The sequence below is a fragment of the Contarinia nasturtii genome, unplaced genomic scaffold (genome assembly GCF_009176525.2).
Source record: "Contarinia nasturtii isolate CC-2019 unplaced genomic scaffold, AAFC_CNas_1.1 Cnas_scaffold_350, whole genome shotgun sequence".
NCBI lineage: Eukaryota > Metazoa > Arthropoda > Insecta > Diptera > Cecidomyiidae > Contarinia > Contarinia nasturtii.
Window position 1 is genome coordinate 105,197 of NW_022197705.1, and position 18,761 is coordinate 123,957.

Here is an 18,761-nt window from a genome sequence, read left to right on the forward strand (position 1 = left end):
GTCAATGTCAGATTTAACTGATGTGTGCAAAATATTATCGACTGTCGTTGGGTTTATTTGTTTATTTTTCAGTTGATGTTTTGCTTCGTACCAGAGTGAGTGAGTGAATGAGTGAGAGATTGACCCAATTTTTTGTCAACCCAACAAAACCATACATATATTGAAAGATTTTGCGCACATTTCTGCGCGCAAATGAATTCGCTCCCGTTTTGTGTGGCTCTTTCATCGGTTCAATTTACAGCCAAAAAAAACGTCTTTCACAAACACATGGTGTGGCTCGATTCAAGTTTCAGGGTTTTTGATAAAAATGAAGACCAAATTCAATGTCAAAAACTTTGTATACACACAATTTATTATAATGCTCTCCGAACTGAAATGAAAAACGGAAATAAATTTTGGCACACCATTCTCTTCGTATTCTACATATTTATGAATTTTATGGATTAAACTCCAGAATATTCAAGGCATTTTTGGATTCTTAACTCTCAATTGGTGAACAGAATGAAAAGCACAAAGAACAAAAAATGTATACCGCAGTCAGGTTGATGCATTATAAATTTAAGCACTTTGTTTTTCAGCGAAAAATGATTTATTACACGTTTACGATGTGACGCTTTGTTGACTTTGTATTGTTTTTGTTTTGGCTATCCAGCAAAAAACAGTAACAACGATCGCATCCAAACGGATGAAAGTGAACCAATTTTTTTCGCCTAATATAAAATGCATGCTATGTAATATATCACACTGTTTTGGGAATGAGAAAGAGATTTTTACACCAAACATTTAAAATATAGTAAATATTTTTTGTTATTAATTTTTTTCTCGTTCGAATTTGATATGTTTTACGCCATGCACTTTCGCTACACGTGCCATATGTTCATGCCAAACTGAAGGCTACCAATTGGGAATGTGTTGGAATATATCCAAAACCGAACTATTTCAACCATTTTATTCTTTACAATTGTTTCGTTTTCATAGCTGTGATTACAGTTAATGCTATACATTTATGTCAGTCACACCCTTCGATTTTCGGGTTTAATTACATAAAATAGACCGTGTAATTTTCATCAAATTGTTACTTGCATAGAAATTTAGTTGGTGATCACAACATTTTACACTGATCAGGTAAATAATCGAACCGTGAAAATCGGTCAAACGTCGGGCTTCATTTTAAGTATGAGAAGAAATTAGATTTTTTGGGAAACATGATATGAACTACATGAAAGCAATTTGAATGTGATGATGACAGAGGTCGATGTGTTTATGTAAAAACAAAATTAAATTCAGACTTTGATTGACGAATCATTCACAGATGAGAGAGAGAGAGAGAGAGAGAGAGAGAGACTGAACCCACATGGAAGACTATAAATGAATCTCAATTAAATTGGAAACGGTTCCCGGTGAAAAGGTCGATGGAGAAAAAAGAAAGTTTAAAGACTAAACGTGACTTAATTTTAATTCGCTGAATTAGCCGGTAAACTCTTGGTTTTTACAGATAAACACAAGAGGATTCAAAATAAAAACTACCATTCTTGATTGCGTTCTCTCAATCGAACAATAAACATTTTTACTGCAGTGAATAGGATCTTTTTTTAATTTGTTTTGTTACCGGCGTATACTGATAAAACATTCAATTTCCATGTTTTTCTGTTTAAAATTACATTCAATTGATTTCTGGCAATGATATTCCGATTTTTTTTTTCGTTCTAATCTCACAAACAAAAAACCAGTCCGTGTGAGTCAAAATGCTAAACAAAGGTACAAAAAATGTGTGTAAGCTAGAGACATTGAAGCACATTTACTGTGCACATCACCTATAAAACAACTAATGCGCACATTCAACGCGCTAATTCATTGGAGCGGTGAATGTATGCGAGAGATAAAAAATCGATGTTGCCATAAACTTAATTCGATGATATTGATATGTAACCTAAATCTTGTCCAAGTAGCGGAAAATGTGATTTTTTTTATTCATCCAATTTTTATCTTCATTGTATTGCATAAAATGTAGATACGGAAATGACTGCGTCACCTGCCACAAATTATATTCATAAATTTATATGCTATTTGAATAAAAAAAAACCAACAACACCCATGTACTTTTGTGCGCTTTTGTTGTTTCAATAATACAGCCGGAAAGAGAGCATCTGTGAATGCGATGCGATATTTATTTTAACGCATAATATCGACATAACACGGGAAGTTTGTCGATTCAAATCAATTGATTTCCCTTTTTGCTCCCCATAATTTGAATTTCGATACCATACCATTTTAATGGGGTCAATTTTGTATTCATATTATATTTCAAATTCAAAAAATTATTAAATTATTATGCAATAGAAAAATTGAATCAGATCTTGTTTATTTTGAGCATCTTGTCTTCAGTTTATTTATAAAAGTGTCGTTCAAAACCCCTATTCAAAATTTATATTTAAAAGGAGCAACTAATCAAATTTAATTAGATATTATATACATCAACGAGAGAAATGCATATTAGAATTTAAGATATCTTTCGACGAATCAGCGGTCTAAATCTACAATCAAAAGAAGATCTTTTGAATTTAATTTAAAATATATGTTATTACAACGCCAGCACATTCATATCCGTTACATCATTTATTTTCTCTCTGTTTATTTCTTAATATTTCATTGCATTTTTCTCAATCTTTGTAGATCAATGAGAGTACCAATTAGTTAAAATTGCTCTAATGATCGTATGTCAACGAGCGGTTTCTTTTTATTTCATTAAAATGTGAAAAATATGTTAGAACTCTATTGAAATATCGTTGAAAAGATTTACGAGTTGGATCAAATGTTAAAGGAGATTGAGAGAGAAGAGACATTGAACGGTGACATATTGTTTTCATATGAGTTGCATTTTAAAAATAACACACAATAAACAAATGAATTGTTTGGTATCGAATGAAACTGGCCCATTTTATGTGTCTATATTTGTGTTGCATTGTTTGGTATCCGCAAATGACTATAAATAAAAAGTCGTAAATAAATACGTATTTTTACGCATATTGTTTGTGTGTTTTTCTCTCTCTTTTTCGCTTGCTGTGTCGTGACTGCGCCAATTCGCGGTGAAATAAATATAAATGTGTGATTGCGAGAAAAACTCGTAAACACAACATAAGTCACAGTCGTTGTTTCAGTCTGTGGTAAAACTCAATGAATCGAAATGTGTATTTATTATTATGCTCTCGAAATACTTTGTATGGTTCACGAGCAACAGTGATGCAAATGAAAAAAAGAGATGCAGAGAAACATCTCGGAAATATTTATAACAAGAATAAACAAGAATGAATTGGATTTTTCTCTCTTTTGGAGAGAGGAAGAGAGAAAGGTCGAGTGAAGAATAAAGCAATTAAATGTGATTCAATTTTACATCAAATTGATGTTCTGATGGCCAACAATGAAGATGCACAAGAAAGGTATAGTCTTCACCTGTCAAAAAGACATAAAACTGCTATGCTATGAGAAAAATAGTAGCAGATATTATGCAATTCACCATTTATGGCATTCCATCAGTATGGCAAACATCTGAACGGTGCATTACTAACGTGCCTATCGCCGGACAATACAAACACACACAAAAATTCCATGCAATTTTCACTCGAATGAAGAATGCAGCACCAATTCCATTGGCATGCTAAAATCAATACACATTTTTTTCACTCTTTGTCTCTCGCTCTCTATCTATCTCATTCTCTCTGTTTGTCTATTAATTGAAAAAATATTAATTCTACGGTATGTGTGTATGTGCATGGGTTGCAATGTAAACAGTGTTCACAATGAAATGCGATTTTCTGGTTTTTCAGTACCATTTCATTGTGCCCGAGAATGGAATTGAGTCGCAGTGGCAATGTAGTGTGCCTGAGTGATAGATGCGTATCGGTACACAAATATTTATTGGACTTTGCAATGCAAACAGGCAATCGTTCGTTTTTATTTTTTTTCCTTTTTTCAATGTATCTCTCTATGTTATTTGAATTCGAGCTTATCGGTTTCGAACAACGCAGAACCAGAACATTAAGATTGGCAACATGAACACAGATAAATTTGTTAGAATCGAATAGAATTGCAATAAATCTGCATGAAAATCCACACGAGTTTTTGTAATAAAATTTAAAGATTAAAGAGAATGAATGTGAAAACAATGGGCGAATCGCAAACTAAGCACTTTAACTAATTCAATTTCAATTTATTCGATTTGCTTGGCAAATTTTATTTAGTTGCCTTCAAAAGTGATGGTATCACAGGCTGCATCACTTCGTCAAAATTGTTCAATTTAACAAACAAACATGCGAACTCAAATCAATTGAAAAAGATGAACAAAAACACTGTCCACTCTTGCTTCACTCTCTTTTTCTCTCAATTTTCGATGAGAAGAAGGAAACATCATCATAAGCAAATGGTGTTTACCATTTGCTGATGCTCTAAAACATGAACAATGTGATTGAAGACTTGAAACATTTTAAGTGTAGAACATTATAGTCATAATGCATAAGATGATTGCTGGCGCGCGATGTTGTTCGTGGTTGTCATTTTTTTTCTCTTTTCAAAATGCAATTGCAAACATGCTGATATCACTTGCGATGTTAAACATGCTGACGCATTTAATGACCATCGCGAGTGTAGTAAGAGACTTCAGTAATCTTTGTAATCATTTATTACACGAAGTTGCCAGTGTGTGCAGATTTCTGTTAAGAATATTACGTTGGGCATGCTTAAAATGTAAATTTGGTCATTATGGTTGATGCGAAGGATGAAATCATCATTAAATATGACATTTTTTTCGCAAAAATATGAACAACAGATTTGTGGTTTTTTTGTGTGAACCTAATAAAACCATGTTGTTTATTTCTATTCATGAAATTTAAGATACTTGACACAGAAAATTAGACTCTCGAGATCTTTTCGCACTTATTTTATTAAGATATTTAAATAACGATTAAAAAATTGTTTTCTAAATGTGTTTTCTCTCATTTCAGACGGCTCAATCGAATTTCCATCATCAAAAATTATTCGAAGATACATCGTCTTCATCATTGCTTCGATCATCGTACAATCAACGCCAAGAACAACGATATTTATTGCAGTCACAACTTGAACAAGAGTTACTGCAAAATCAAATCCATCAACGTTACTTGGAACATCGATATTCGGTGCCGCAAACACAACATCGAAACGAACACGATAAATTGCCACCGAACACAACACTGCTGGCAAAATCACAGCAAAAATACTCACAATACAATCCATACTATCACACATTGGACAATAGAGTGTTGCCCGCTCAACAGCAATCATCGTCGGCAACAACGGTTCACACCGATCTGAATAACACTAGCGATAGATTTACAAAGCAAATTAATTTTAATTTGAATAACGTCAATCACTATTACAACAGTACAAAACATTGTACCGAGACTGATAGAGACGGTGTAGCCGTTGCCGCTGCCGCTGCTGCAACAAACGTGCACTTGTCATCGAAATCAATCGGTTACAATACATGCAACAATAGTACCATTGCAAGGACAAAGCCTTATCAAAACAATATTTGTAGCGGTAAGAAATACGACATAAATAATCGCAATAATAATCACGACACATACATCGAGTATCTACAAAAGCCAATTAAAATGCAAAGCGCGGAAATTGTCATCGAACACACTCAATTAGTATTGAATGTTAATTCAAACGGCAATGACAATACGAATCCAACAAATCCAACGCATCGACCCAATCACTATACGCAGGTAAATGTTTAAACTCTTCTATTTTGATTCTCTTATGATTGAGATGAAACGTGATATAACATTCTCATTTATATAGAAAAGATAACACTATATCTCGAGACTCATTAGTTGTAGTATTTCACTTTGCATTTCACAAAGCAAACTTGTATCCATCGATTTGCGAAACGCACCGTAATCCACCGCTCAAGTTCATAAGTAGAAGTAACTCGAAGGATTTAACTTTCGATACAAATTGCATTTTCATATTATCCATTTTAAGCCAATGACAAACTCATGTAATTCTATCCAATTAAAGCACTTCTCTTCATCTCGTCCCAACTATCTATCCATTATCACATAAAGCGTACTTTCATAATACAGCACTACGAAATGTTTTAATTCAGGTAGAATGTACGGGGTGTACATTTTTTCAAATTAAGTTTTTTTGTCAACGACAGCAATGCAAAACCGGATCCGGAACATTGGAATCAAGACAACGTATAACAGGATGCGTTCTGTTTAATTTTGTAAAATAAATGTTTCTCTTTTTAATTGATACGATTACACAAATGAATAGTCTTCAGTATCGGAATTTGGATTGAAAGTTAGTGCTATGTTTGGAAATTCAGATAAAATGCCATTTACTTTTGCACACGATGAATGTCAACTTGTTCATAAAATTTGATTCGAAAGAAAATATATGAAAAACCAATGAAGTGTGATAATGAAGCCTTGTAATATAAAGAGATCCAAGCAAAGACAAGTCAAAGGTAATAATTGGCAATCTGTTCGTGGTTTCGCTGAATCGGAAAATGAGTTTATGGAGGGAAAAAAATGAACAAAAACAAATAAGAATTGTATTGGTTGAACGGTTGAAATCACAAGTCCAAAGTGCCTTTGTTTGTGTCGGCCAATGCTTATCTATTACTTGACGAAGGCAAAAAAAAGTAGTAGCAACAGTCCAAAGAAATCCTCTTGTTTACGTAAAAATTATGTTTACTTCAAGCACACGAGCTGCCACACGATTGAATGGAGCAAAATTTGTGAAAATATTTTCGCTTGATTTCCGCCAATGTGATTGCAATTTTGAGATTACACTCTTTGGTCTTGTCTGCTTTTATTATTTCCTTTCATTTGATCGCAAACCTTTTTCCTCCTTTTATTTGTATTACAACTTTCTTTTCACTCTCTCAAAAAGTGAGATAAAATATAACACGGATAGCAATCACAAGAAAAGAAAAAAAAACGAAGAAAAAAATACCCATAATTTTGCCTTTGTCCTCGTTTGCTTGATTTTGATCCTGAATGGCAAAAAGAAAAAGAATGAATAAAAAAACACACGAGCCACATCAATGGAAAGTCCCTGTTTCAATATAATTTTCTTTACGGCGCACTTTGCTTCACTCATTCACGTTACAATCATCGTAAAAGCAACAATATACAAACTTACGGTGAGCAAAAAAAAGAACCTCAATATCATGATAAAATACATGTGTATGTTTAGTACACATATCCTGTGAATTGCCAACATAAGTTCGAAGGTAAAATGGAACGCTGTTTGGTAAATCGGATGAAAATCAAATTAGACAATATATGTATGCTTGGCAAAGTAGTTTAAAATATATGTATATATGTGTGTGGCATGTTGCTTCTTCGACATTAGCTAGAAAGTAATACAAAAAATCCACATTTTCTCTGTTTGATATTTTCGTTTTTTTTTTTTGCTTCATTTAATAAACGGCTGCTTTTTCTTCCAATAAAGTAACGTTGTTTGCATTGGAACAAACATTTCCATGTGGTGATTGGCATTGTGCAGTATCTTTGTCTGCGTCGCAGATAACGATGGGCTTTGATTTGATGGAAATGAATTTGTATTGCAAATGTATGTTTATTCGAGTCGAAAATCGAACTAATGGCAAGATAATGCAAACACCATTGTTTAAAAGTGTAGAAAAGGCTTGGCTTGATGGAAAATTATGCACGAACAACGAACACACGTCAAAATTCAACGTGCTTATGGATATAATGGGAATAAATTTACATGAATAACAGATATGAAATGATGTGCTGCAATATGCTTTCACAACCGTGGCATTGCGAAATCTGTCAAAAAAATATCACGAAGATTACATTTTTTTCCATACTTTTTCTTTGAATAAAAAAAGCAATTCGAACAACCGTAAACCACTGAAAAGCCATTAAGTTTGTGCAAGCACATGCTTTATGGTGTTTTGCTTGTTATTAATTTTTTTTGGAGGAAATGACAAAATGTCGATTTTAAGAACATTTTTATTAGTTTCAATCTTGTAAAAAAATCCATTGAATAAACAACACATCGGCATTGATTGGTTAAGAGCTCGCCCAAAATCGATCACATTGAAACAGAGATTGTTTACACAATTTATTCTGCTGGCATATTATGAGCAATGTTACACACATAATGAGATAACGGTGGATATTTTAATTTAATTAAAAAAAAAACCTCTGACGACGCGAACAGAATAGAGTCAATTGCACAGACATTTGAACATACAAAGCAGAACAATTTCAATGAGTATTATGTGACAGGATTTTGTGGCCGATGATAAGTTGATAGCATTTATGATGCGTTCACACAATGTGATAGACAAACAATAAACATCGAATATGCCACACAAAACCGATGGATTACTACAATACATTTTTTATCAGTGTCATATTATAGATGTTTTGATTCGGTCAAACTCAAGTAATCAAATAATAACGGATCTTTTGTCAATTGATGCGGATATGCGCTTTGTTGTTACAATAAACATCAAGCAACTTCCAGTTAATATCCAAAGTCAATATCAAATATATGCTTTGCACTTGTATAATTTCAAATTTCATATGTTTTTGTTAGGATTTTTGTTGAAATGATTGGCATGTTATGCACGTTGAATAAAATACTTGAGAAATGCTTTCAATCTTTGAAAAATGTAACTTTATGCCAAACTCAAGAGAAATAAATTGAAATTCATTCGTTTTTTCACAGATATTAGCTGCGTTAGCCGTTTCACTTGGACCATTAGCGGCTGGACTGGGGAAGGGGTATTCAAGTCCTGCCATTGCCAGCCTCCAAGAACTACAAATTCGAACTCGGGGAAATTACACATCATTCACCATCACAGATCAAGAAGCCAGTTGGGTAGCTAGTTTGTCACTTTTAGGTAAGTTTCATTTGTTTTCTTCTTCGATGTTCTTTTTGAACATTGACATTTTTAGTTTCAAACTGAAATAGCTCTTTAACGCCAGAAAAACGATAATTGTCACAATTTCGGATACATAAAGCATAAGAAGCGGAAGAAAATCGATTATTTAGTTAAATAATCAGTATAATATCACTATGGCTTTGTGGAAAGTCTGACAATTTGAAGTCTTCCAATTTTGTTTCTCCTATTTTCCCTTTTCAAATTTCTAATGGGTCGCTTTCATTACATCTTCTTTTTTATTGCAATCGTATTTTCCTCGTTTATATACATTGTGTGGTGCCGATGCTGTTTCACAATCACTTTGGCTTTGTGTCAGACGTGAAAAAGGCAGTTTCTTTGACTGATTTCTCTCTCTTCCTCTCTCACGGTTGCTAGTTTAGTTGATTCTATCCGAATGCAAAAAAGCTTATTACTGCCAAATGGACCATTTTTGCCATTGCTTGAGCTGGGTCTGGCCATTTTAAATCTTTATTACTTTTTTCGGAACGGCACATGCAGAGGACAACATCAAAAAGTTCAAATCCTTTTTCTGTGTAAAAGCAAGTTTTCGGCGTTACTTTATGTGAATGTCTCGTTATGACTACCGTTGAAATTGTAATTTTATTACAACAATTTAAGCAAATTGAAGGAGAAAAAAATGGGAACTTTCATTTCTATAATCCGATTGAATTTATGCTGTTGTGCATTTAATGATATTACCACTGACGAAAAAAGAAATTACGGTCGAGAGATTTCTCCACGTCTCTTTGACTTCCTTCCTACAATTTTGGCATTTTGAAATACATAAAAAAAAACAAAATTTTAGTTGAAACGCAAATTTTTTCATTGCTCTTTTAATTTTGCACAGGTGCTTTGTTCGGCGGTGTTGTAGGTGGTTTCTTTTTGCAATTTGGCCGTCGCAGACTGTTGACTTTTATGTCGTTACCGTTTTCATTATCATGGATTTTGACAGTGTTCGCAACATCAGTGGTTCCCATATTAGTGACAGCGTTCGTCGGTGGTTTTTGTTGTGCAATTGTGTCCATGGTGACCCAGGTATAATAGCCACTAAAATTTTGAAATGAAAAAAATCAATCAACATTTCTAAACACTGTATATGCTTCTCTATATAGGTGTACATCAGTGAAATCGCATCGCCGGATATTCGTGGTTTTCTGTCGGCCATTCAAAAGATTGCAGGCCATGTGGGCATATTGATATCGTTTTCATTGGGTGCATATTTGGATTGGCGACAATTGGCAATGCTAGTCTCGATTGCACCGATGCTACTATTTTTCACCGTGATTTACATACCCGAAACGCCAAGCTTCTTGGTTTTAAATGGTCGTGATGATGAAGCTTACAGGTACATCACATTTTTAATGTTTATCAATGACGTCTTTGATATGAATTCCAAATCTAAACCAACATTCCATCACTTTTAGATCATTACAGTGGCTACACGGACCCAATAAAAACATTGAGTTGGAATTGGAAACGATTCGATCGAATATTCGAGCAGCTAAACCGCGCCAAAATCCATTTCCAACACTGCCCGTAGGAAAAATACTGTCAAAATCATCAATGCAAACAATTTACACGAACATCAAATCGGTACTTAAAAACGTGCGAATTATTAAGCCGATCGGAATCACTTGTGGTCTTATGGTGTTTCAACGATTTACAGGTAAAACACGAATACACATCACCATCAAATTGAATGCAAATTTTCATAAAACAACCACACTCACTTTGCAAAATTTCAATTTTAATCAAACACAGGGGCAAATTCATTTGGTTTCTATGCCGTAAAAATATTTCGCCAGACATTTGCTGGTATGAATCCACATGGTGGTGCAATAGCCGTTAGCTTTGTACAATTATTGGCTGCAATGTTGAGCGGACTGCTGATCGACACCGTTGGACGTATTCCATTGTTGATAATCAGCAGTGTATTTATGTCGTTAGCTCTTGCATCATTCGGATCATACGTGTACTATGAACAATCAAATAAATTAATTGCAAGCACCAATTTTGATATGGAAGCAGTCAATACTGATTGGATACCATTGTTGTGCGTGCTTGTATTCACCATTGCGTTTTCATTAGGTAAGCAGAAATGTTTTAATTCGATTATTAGAAAACCGGCTTTTGATTGAGTCTATTCGGCTCCTTCGCATTCCATCCGGTGTGTGAAGGTTTTTATCGAATTTTAGTTCGAGAGAGAACTTAATTGTTCAATTAAATTTTATGTGTGCCCCATGGAATAGAGACGTCTTAAGCTTTTATTGCAATTTCATACAAACGAATGCAATCGTCAAACTGAATTATGTTTGAATACAAATTGAATTTGAACGAAACTTTATTATCTTTTTAAATTCTATTTATTCAGGTATTTCACCGATATCATCGTTGCTAGTTGGTGAACTATTTCCACTTGAATATCGTGGCATTGGCAGCAGCATAGCGACCAGTTTTAGTTATTTCTGTGCATTCATAAGTGTCAAAACGTTTATCGACTTTCAGGTATGTGTACGCTGTAAAAAAACAGTCGTTAATCAAGACGAGTGCCATTTGATTTTTTTTTTCGAAAAAGACACAGTCCTTTTTTTTAATTATAATTTTTTTCACACCAATTCTCTTTCTCTCCACAATTGCAGGAGTTATTCGGATTGCATGGTGCATTTTGGCTATATGCGGGCATCTCGTGCTGTGGCCTATTTTTCGTTGTGATGTGTGTGCCAGAAACGAAAGGAAGAGATCTTGATGAAATGGATCCAAAATACGAACGAACAATGACAATAAATCGATGAGATATGGGAACTCACGTAGAATATTTAGTGTAGTATTTTGTAGAATCATTTAATTTTTCTAGTTTTATCTCTGGTGCACAATGTGTGTGTGTTTTTTTTTTGTATGTTTGCAATTGTAATCGCGTCATCATCGTTGTGAATGCGTTCGCTCGTATGTATGTGTAAAAATATTGAATATGATATGACGTTTGTGTTGTATCCATGCGCTGCTTTTTTTTCTATTTTGACGTCAGAGTATCTCTTTTTTTAAATGCACACAAAAAAAGAAACAAATAATTCATTTGTCTGTTTAAATACATGTACTAAACTCGGAAGTATTAGCTTAATTATTATTTTATACGCAACGCACACATACGCATTAAGTATTTTTTTTTGTTCGTTTAATTTACATAGGAAAGCTTTTCGCTATAGGGATATTAAGTAGTTTTTAACAGTCTAAAAAAAATCAAACTCAACCAATTTGTGAAATAGTAGGGATAATATATCATATCGACGACAAGCATCATGACGATGTAACACAAGCCAATGTGATGATAAGCAAGAAGTATTTATGATTACCATTTTCGATCACATCATATCAAAACAAAACAAAAATTGAAATACACACATACACAACACAATCACAAAAAGAAGACGATACAACTAAATAATTATGCGGCATTAAATCGTTGAACGATTTCATATATACATATTTAGATATATATTCAATGAATGGTGCACATTTTATCGGTCATAGTTTTTTGATTTTGTAAGATTTCTTTTCTAAAAATTTAATTTTAAGAGTCTACTTTTGGTTCGATGTATTTATTTTTCTTTCTGATTTTATATTAAAAAAATTTTTTAAACCTTGCGCAAATCGTTGCGCAAAATATTTTTGCTTTACTTTGAATTTGTTTTTTTTTCTTCGTAAAGTTACATTTTTTCGTAATCAAGAAGTGAAATATGATGCATATCGGATGGAAATAATATCAATGCTCAATTTTTAATTCAGTAATATATTTTTGAGACATGGACTTTTGATATCAATTTTTCAATTGCTCAACATAAAATGTTTCCAAATTCGTGAATAATTTCAATTAAATACCCCCTGAAATTCTATAGTTTTCGAGAAAAATACTTCTTCCCAAGACTCAAATTTAATATTTTAATCTTTTTTTGCTGGTCTTTTCTTTCTCTTTTTTTTTAAATCGGGCCAAATTTTGCACTTGAATCGAAAGCACATCTCATTTAAAAAACCACTGGGTATTTAATTGATGAGGTTTTATTTTTATGGAAAACGAAATTGTGTCGATTTTTCGTGTTAAACGAATACCATTCTAGAGCGGTAGATATATATAAGAGTAATAGTAAGTGAGCAATGCTTAACCGAATCAAAATTCAATTAAATTGCATCATCTATATAATTTTTACAAAATTATAAGAAAATGCTGAAAAAACTTATCCTAATTTCTTATTAGTGCTTTAAATATTCTAATTAAATTTAAACTCAAACTCAAACTAATGAAAAATAACTGAACATTTGTTTAATGTAAAAATTTGAGAGGATAAATCTGAACAATAATGGCAAATCAAAATGAAAAAATTCGTGACGGAGACAATAATATTGAACAAATGACAAATAAACCGAATATATGAAATGAGTTCTCTTGAGAATAAAAAATAAATAAAAATAAAATTATTCTACATCGACTTCCGAAATGTGACTCGTTTCGAGCTTTGACAGCTTTAAATACTTAATATAACAATATTCAATAAACGTATTATTATTAATTTTACTGCAACTGTAGTATCAGGTAGAAAACTATATTGATGGTTTTTTTTTTAAATGGTGAATCCTAACAACCAGATGACAATAATAAAAATGAATTATAATCAACGCCTCTTGTGAGTGTTTTGTGCGCAAATAATATGAAACACAATCTAACTGAAACAAAAAAAAATGAATTACCGACTAAATATTGTCTAGCTATCATCAAACTCATTTATAAGCAGAGATGATCTATATAAAATTGTATTTATTTTGAAATTGTAAATAAATCAAATGATGCGAGCAGCTCAAATTGGAAATGGAATATACGAATAAATTAATCAAGAGGATGACATTGTCTATATATTTCTCTATCTGATTCATTCGAATCAAATTATTTAAAAAAAAAACATACATACATCTATGCTATTCTTCAGTATTTGTTTATAAAGAAGAGAATTGAAATAATCCTGATATTTGTTGCTAATTCGGTCATGAAACGGAGTTTGATTGATTGGTCAATGCAATATGTTGATTTTTTCTTTCGATTTGTACACACATATTTGATTGAAAAATGCAACATCTCGCTTAGAACTTTGTTTTCATTAATAAATAGAGATAGACATTATACCCACAATCTCTGACAATAACTAACTTAAGATGAAACAGAATGACGAATAAAAACAAAACGAAAAATTGAAACAGACTTTGGTCTATGCTATGGATGCTTTTTTTACTATAATATTAAATTAAAAACATTGAAATTGTTGTAAATTTTGTTTTTGCTTATGATTGATGATGAAAAATACAGAACGTTGAAAATTGCTGATGAACTTATGAATTTATAGCGGTACTTAAAATGAAATAATATACGAACAAAACATTATTATCGTAGTGATTATTATCAGTAAAATTATACGAAACAAAAATCTATATATTCATTGAATTAAATTGAAACTGCAACACACATTTTTATTGATTCGATTTAATCCGCTAATCACACTTCATTCTCCACAATATTTTACAGTCATATATTATAATCAAATGTGTCGAATAACATAAATTATTTTCCCGAAAAAAAATTACTATTCGAAAATTTAAAAAAACCAGACACATATATCACCATCACTATCATAGTAATTAACCGGACTATTTGTTCGGAATGAGTAATTTTGGTAATTGAAAAAAAAAACTGTGTCGCTTGAAAAATAACAACAACGTACAATTTTAGAGAGATCAGCTCAATCATTTTAATTTAATGTTTACAACTTTCCGATTCAATTAGATGAGAAACAAAAACCCATATAAAAATATAGAGAAATTATCAAAACAAAAAAAAAATCTTCCACATTCCGGTGCCTTCCATGCGTTGTGTATGAACATGAAATTATGATTAAATAATAAAGAAGAATCCATACCCAAAATACCTTTATTTCGAACGACTTTGAATAGTTTTATAGCGAAATCGAATTCTAATTGAAAACATTTCTTGACAATACACAACCCCAAAATGTTTGATTTGATTTTTTTATTTACCGAGGAGGGAAGAAAATATTCCCAACAAAATTCCATAGACCGACTTTTTTTTTGGAAATGTTAATACAATCTTGTAGCTTTAAGACAAACCCCTGTGAGTACTAATTTTGTAAATAATAAACCATAAATATGCACAGACAGACACAATTGTTGCAAATACATCGTAATCTGTGAAGAAAACCAGATGAAATTGCTCAAAATAATGGGCAACAGAACCACGAAAATGAGCGGAAAATATGACAATAATAATCCACTCGCAGCCTGTATTTATTAAGAGTCTTTTTAAATGGTAGCATAACAACAACAAAAATTGAATAAATTATAATCAATAATTGAATAGCAAGTCCCAAATTTTATTATCAACCAAATAGAATGGCATCGATCAATTGATGGCTTGAACTGTATAACCATTTCTTTTAAGGTATATATGGAAATTGTGGTTTAAAACACTGCCACCGATTCAGTGTACTGCCATTATTGAACTTATCGATTTTCGTGTACATAAATCGAATCGCCGATGAACAAATATTTGAATTCAAAACGCTCATATATAATATTTTTATCCTTGTTTGTGGTTAGGAACAAATTCGTTCTTGAATAACCTGTATAATTTTTGTATTTGAGATAAAAAAAAATGAGAAGTTAAACTTTGTTTTACTTTCGTATCAAGATATACAAATTGATAAAAAAAATCCCAATTGATCTACACATCACCCGATGTAATATACTTATTAAGACATTTTAAGGATGAATCCTGCCATTCGAATTACAAAATTATTATTATTATTATCATGATTATAATAACATATTAAAGAAATACCGAGGCAAATCAATCGAAACAATTCATAAAATATAATGCAGAAAATAAAAGTGGTAGTTGAGCGAAACAAATTTTTTGATTGATAAAAGTCATGAATACTAGACGATGGTTGGAACCATCTCTCTAATAAAAAAAATTGTAAAAGGATGGCTTCGATTGTCTTTTGAAAAATGGATGCCACACAAAATAGTAGACAATAAAAATTGAGAAAAAAAATACAATTACTGAAATGTTGACTTTTGGAATTCTTGTTTGTTTGCTTTTTTTTATAGTTACATTATATCCTTTTTTTATTTGCATCGTTATATTTATCCCTTTATATTCGCATCTTTTATGCATCAACAATGAACTATGGACCAAAGCATAAAAAATGGAATTTTTTGGGCTTTATGGTGTTGTCATAAAGAAGGTAATGTATATTGTATTTCATTTCGGATAGTTTTTTTGTATTCAAATAATTTTGAAGGTACGTATTTTGAAATTGACCATATCAAATGTTGAATTTCAAACAACCTTCTGTGACATTTGACAGTTTTCGCACAATCAATGTAGCGTATAATGAAAATAAACAAAAACAAACTACTGACCTAACCTCAACATTTGTTGAGCCGAGGATGTCGAAAGATAGTTTGATGGTTGAAGCATTGTTTTGCATCACGACATTTATCATTCACACAGTAATATGGATTTGGTCACTCACCTGTCGGTGGATTTGAGTAATATGTTTCGCAATCCACAAGAAATCCACCCGTTTGTACGGCTCCCAATGCCAACAATCTCTTTGTAAGATAGTCAATTATAATCGGCCCCGTTTTATTTTCCGGAATTGGGAAGGGTTGAAGACTGTATCAAATACAGCAAAGAACAAAGAAATACAACATAAATTTTAATATGGAATACATATGGTATTGAGGGAAATTCTAAAATTGAATCTCATTAAAACTGATATTGCACTGTTTGACATGCATTACAAATAATCTTACATTGTAACACCCATATTTGATGTGCTGTGAAGGTAATTCAGTTAAAAATGCACAAACACTTCACTAAAACAATGTAGACAGCCGTTTTTATTCACTGAATTGAACAAAAGTAGCGCAGTACCGGCTTAATTACTTGCAATCACAATATATACAAAATTCGAGACTGTCAAAACCTTGAAATTGTATTTATTAGACATATGGAATGCATGATACACACATATTCACATATTCAACAACGCTTATATGGACAACTACGTCGTGCGTAGTTCGACAATATGTGTTTTGTATAACACTTTGTGAATGACAAAAGTTGGGAACTTTGAAAAATATATACTTTGAATGAGGGAAGCGCAAATAATCGACACAAATTATTTTAATAAAAACCATGCAAATATAATCTGTTGATTTGATGTGTTCTAAATATAGACAATAAAATTCATTGAAATTTTAAGTAAAAATGTATACGAACTCCCACTGACAAAATTACTGACGCAATAAATCGAAAAAAAGGGAGAATGAATAAAAAATGTATTGCAGCAAGGAAAATGTCTTGAACCTTTAAATCTATTCCAGCCGAGTCGATTTTTTTTCTTTCTTTATGTTATTTTTGCGTTCCTTTGATTCAATAAAGTGATTTGCATAAATTATCGATGACTGCACAATCCCTTAATTATGATTGACATGATCACAATGAGGCACGTTTATTATCATAACGCTGGTATTACGTACATCAAGCGATTCCAAGTATTTCTTATGGCTTGCAATTGAAATTGCATAGAAAATATATGCTAAATAATAAACCAGCTTGCTAATAAATTTTACGCGTTACAGTGAAAAATGTCAATGATTTTTCTAATACTTTTTAGTTTTTCTTTGGGTTGGATGATTGGGGGCGAGATGAGTTTGAGCCACTTTGAGAGCATTCAGAAATTTAATATTTCATGTGTCAATTATCGGCGTTGAAGAGGCGATCCATGAGGTATTGGCAACATCTTTTCTTCTCTATTTTTGTTTAATCCATCGCTTCCTTCGAAACGGAAATCGTATATAAGTGGTGAGCCGCACTGAGTCTTATATCAAACGAAATTCGTTGTTTCTTTGGGCAAGACCTTTCACCCAGAAGCTTGTCTCACAAAGTATAATTTAGATTAAGACATAAAGTTCTGTTTATTTTTCAAGTTTGGACTAATAATTGCAAGAACGAGAAAAAAAATGGGTCAATTATCAGTAACAATTGTAACATCATTTTTTGTGGTGTTGACATACTATTTGGTGATGTTCAGTGTTTTTGTGAGTGCAACACCGACAAATACGGCAGAGAGAGCTGATGATACACCAGTACAAGTTGACACAAACAGAAATGGTGCCAGACTTTTCAAACCAATGGTCTACGCATACAACTTCAATCGAAATATTCGAACACCATTTAGTAGCAGTATGGTGGGACAACGATTAATGCCAGCTGTTCAGCATAAAATACAACCGCTGGAATTGGATTTACTGGTTGATGACGATGATTTTATTGATAAAAGTAAAAGATACGATGACTATGGCCATATGCGTTTTGGCAAACGCGGAGATTCAGATCAATTTGATGATTACGGTCATATGCGTTTTGGTAAGAGAGCCGGAGCCGATTAAACTGATGACGATCCACGATTTTTAAATTTGAAAAAATCAATATCCAAAGAAGAAACAGCAAAAGTTAAATGACTTCCAATCACGTATTGATTACATATCTTATTTGAGGGAGATTTCGAGTAAAGATTTTCAGACGAAATACAAATACATGGAGTACACGCCACCACAACACATTTGATATTGATTTGAATTTGTGTGATGTTCAATTTTCTGTAAATATATAATTTCCAGCATGAAATGAATAAAAATAAAATATTCGGAAAATCAA

General features: G+C 32.3%; 3 protein-coding genes across 3 annotated transcripts in view; 2 read left to right on the forward strand and 1 right to left on the reverse strand.

Annotated features, from left to right (window-relative positions):
- Positions 1–12,511, forward strand: part of LOC116337940 (facilitated trehalose transporter Tret1-like) — a 48,624-nt gene extending 36,113 nt beyond the window's left edge. Inside the window, exons 3-10 of the mRNA XM_031762919.1 lie at positions 4,998–5,765; positions 8,758–8,932; positions 9,822–10,009; positions 10,087–10,319; positions 10,399–10,640; positions 10,736–11,062; positions 11,346–11,479; positions 11,614–12,511. Of these exons, the coding sequence (XP_031618779.1) occupies positions 4,998–5,765; positions 8,758–8,932; positions 9,822–10,009; positions 10,087–10,319; positions 10,399–10,640; positions 10,736–11,062; positions 11,346–11,479; positions 11,614–11,766 (2,220 nt within the window). The 3' untranslated portion in view covers positions 11,767–12,511. The remainder of the gene's footprint in view (positions 1–4,997; positions 5,766–8,757; positions 8,933–9,821; positions 10,010–10,086; positions 10,320–10,398; positions 10,641–10,735; positions 11,063–11,345; positions 11,480–11,613) is intronic.
- Positions 1–17,039, reverse strand: part of LOC116337943 (mediator of RNA polymerase II transcription subunit 20) — a 56,265-nt gene extending 39,226 nt beyond the window's left edge. The window contains exons 1-2 of the mRNA XM_031762922.1: positions 16,853–17,039; positions 16,570–16,712 (exon numbers count right to left, since the gene is read on the reverse strand). Of these exons, the coding sequence (XP_031618782.1) occupies positions 16,570–16,712; positions 16,853–16,866 (157 nt within the window). The 5' untranslated portion in view covers positions 16,867–17,039. The remainder of the gene's footprint in view (positions 1–16,569; positions 16,713–16,852) is intronic.
- Positions 17,040–17,943: 904 nt separating this feature from the next.
- LOC116337944 (drosulfakinins) lies at positions 17,944–18,757 on the forward strand. Its single transcript, XM_031762923.1, has one exon. It carries the CDS (start codon positions 18,065–18,067, stop codon positions 18,491–18,493), a length of 429 nt encoding a protein of 142 aa, XP_031618783.1. The 5' UTR covers positions 17,944–18,064; the 3' UTR covers positions 18,494–18,757.
- Positions 18,758–18,761: the final 4 nt, after the last annotated feature.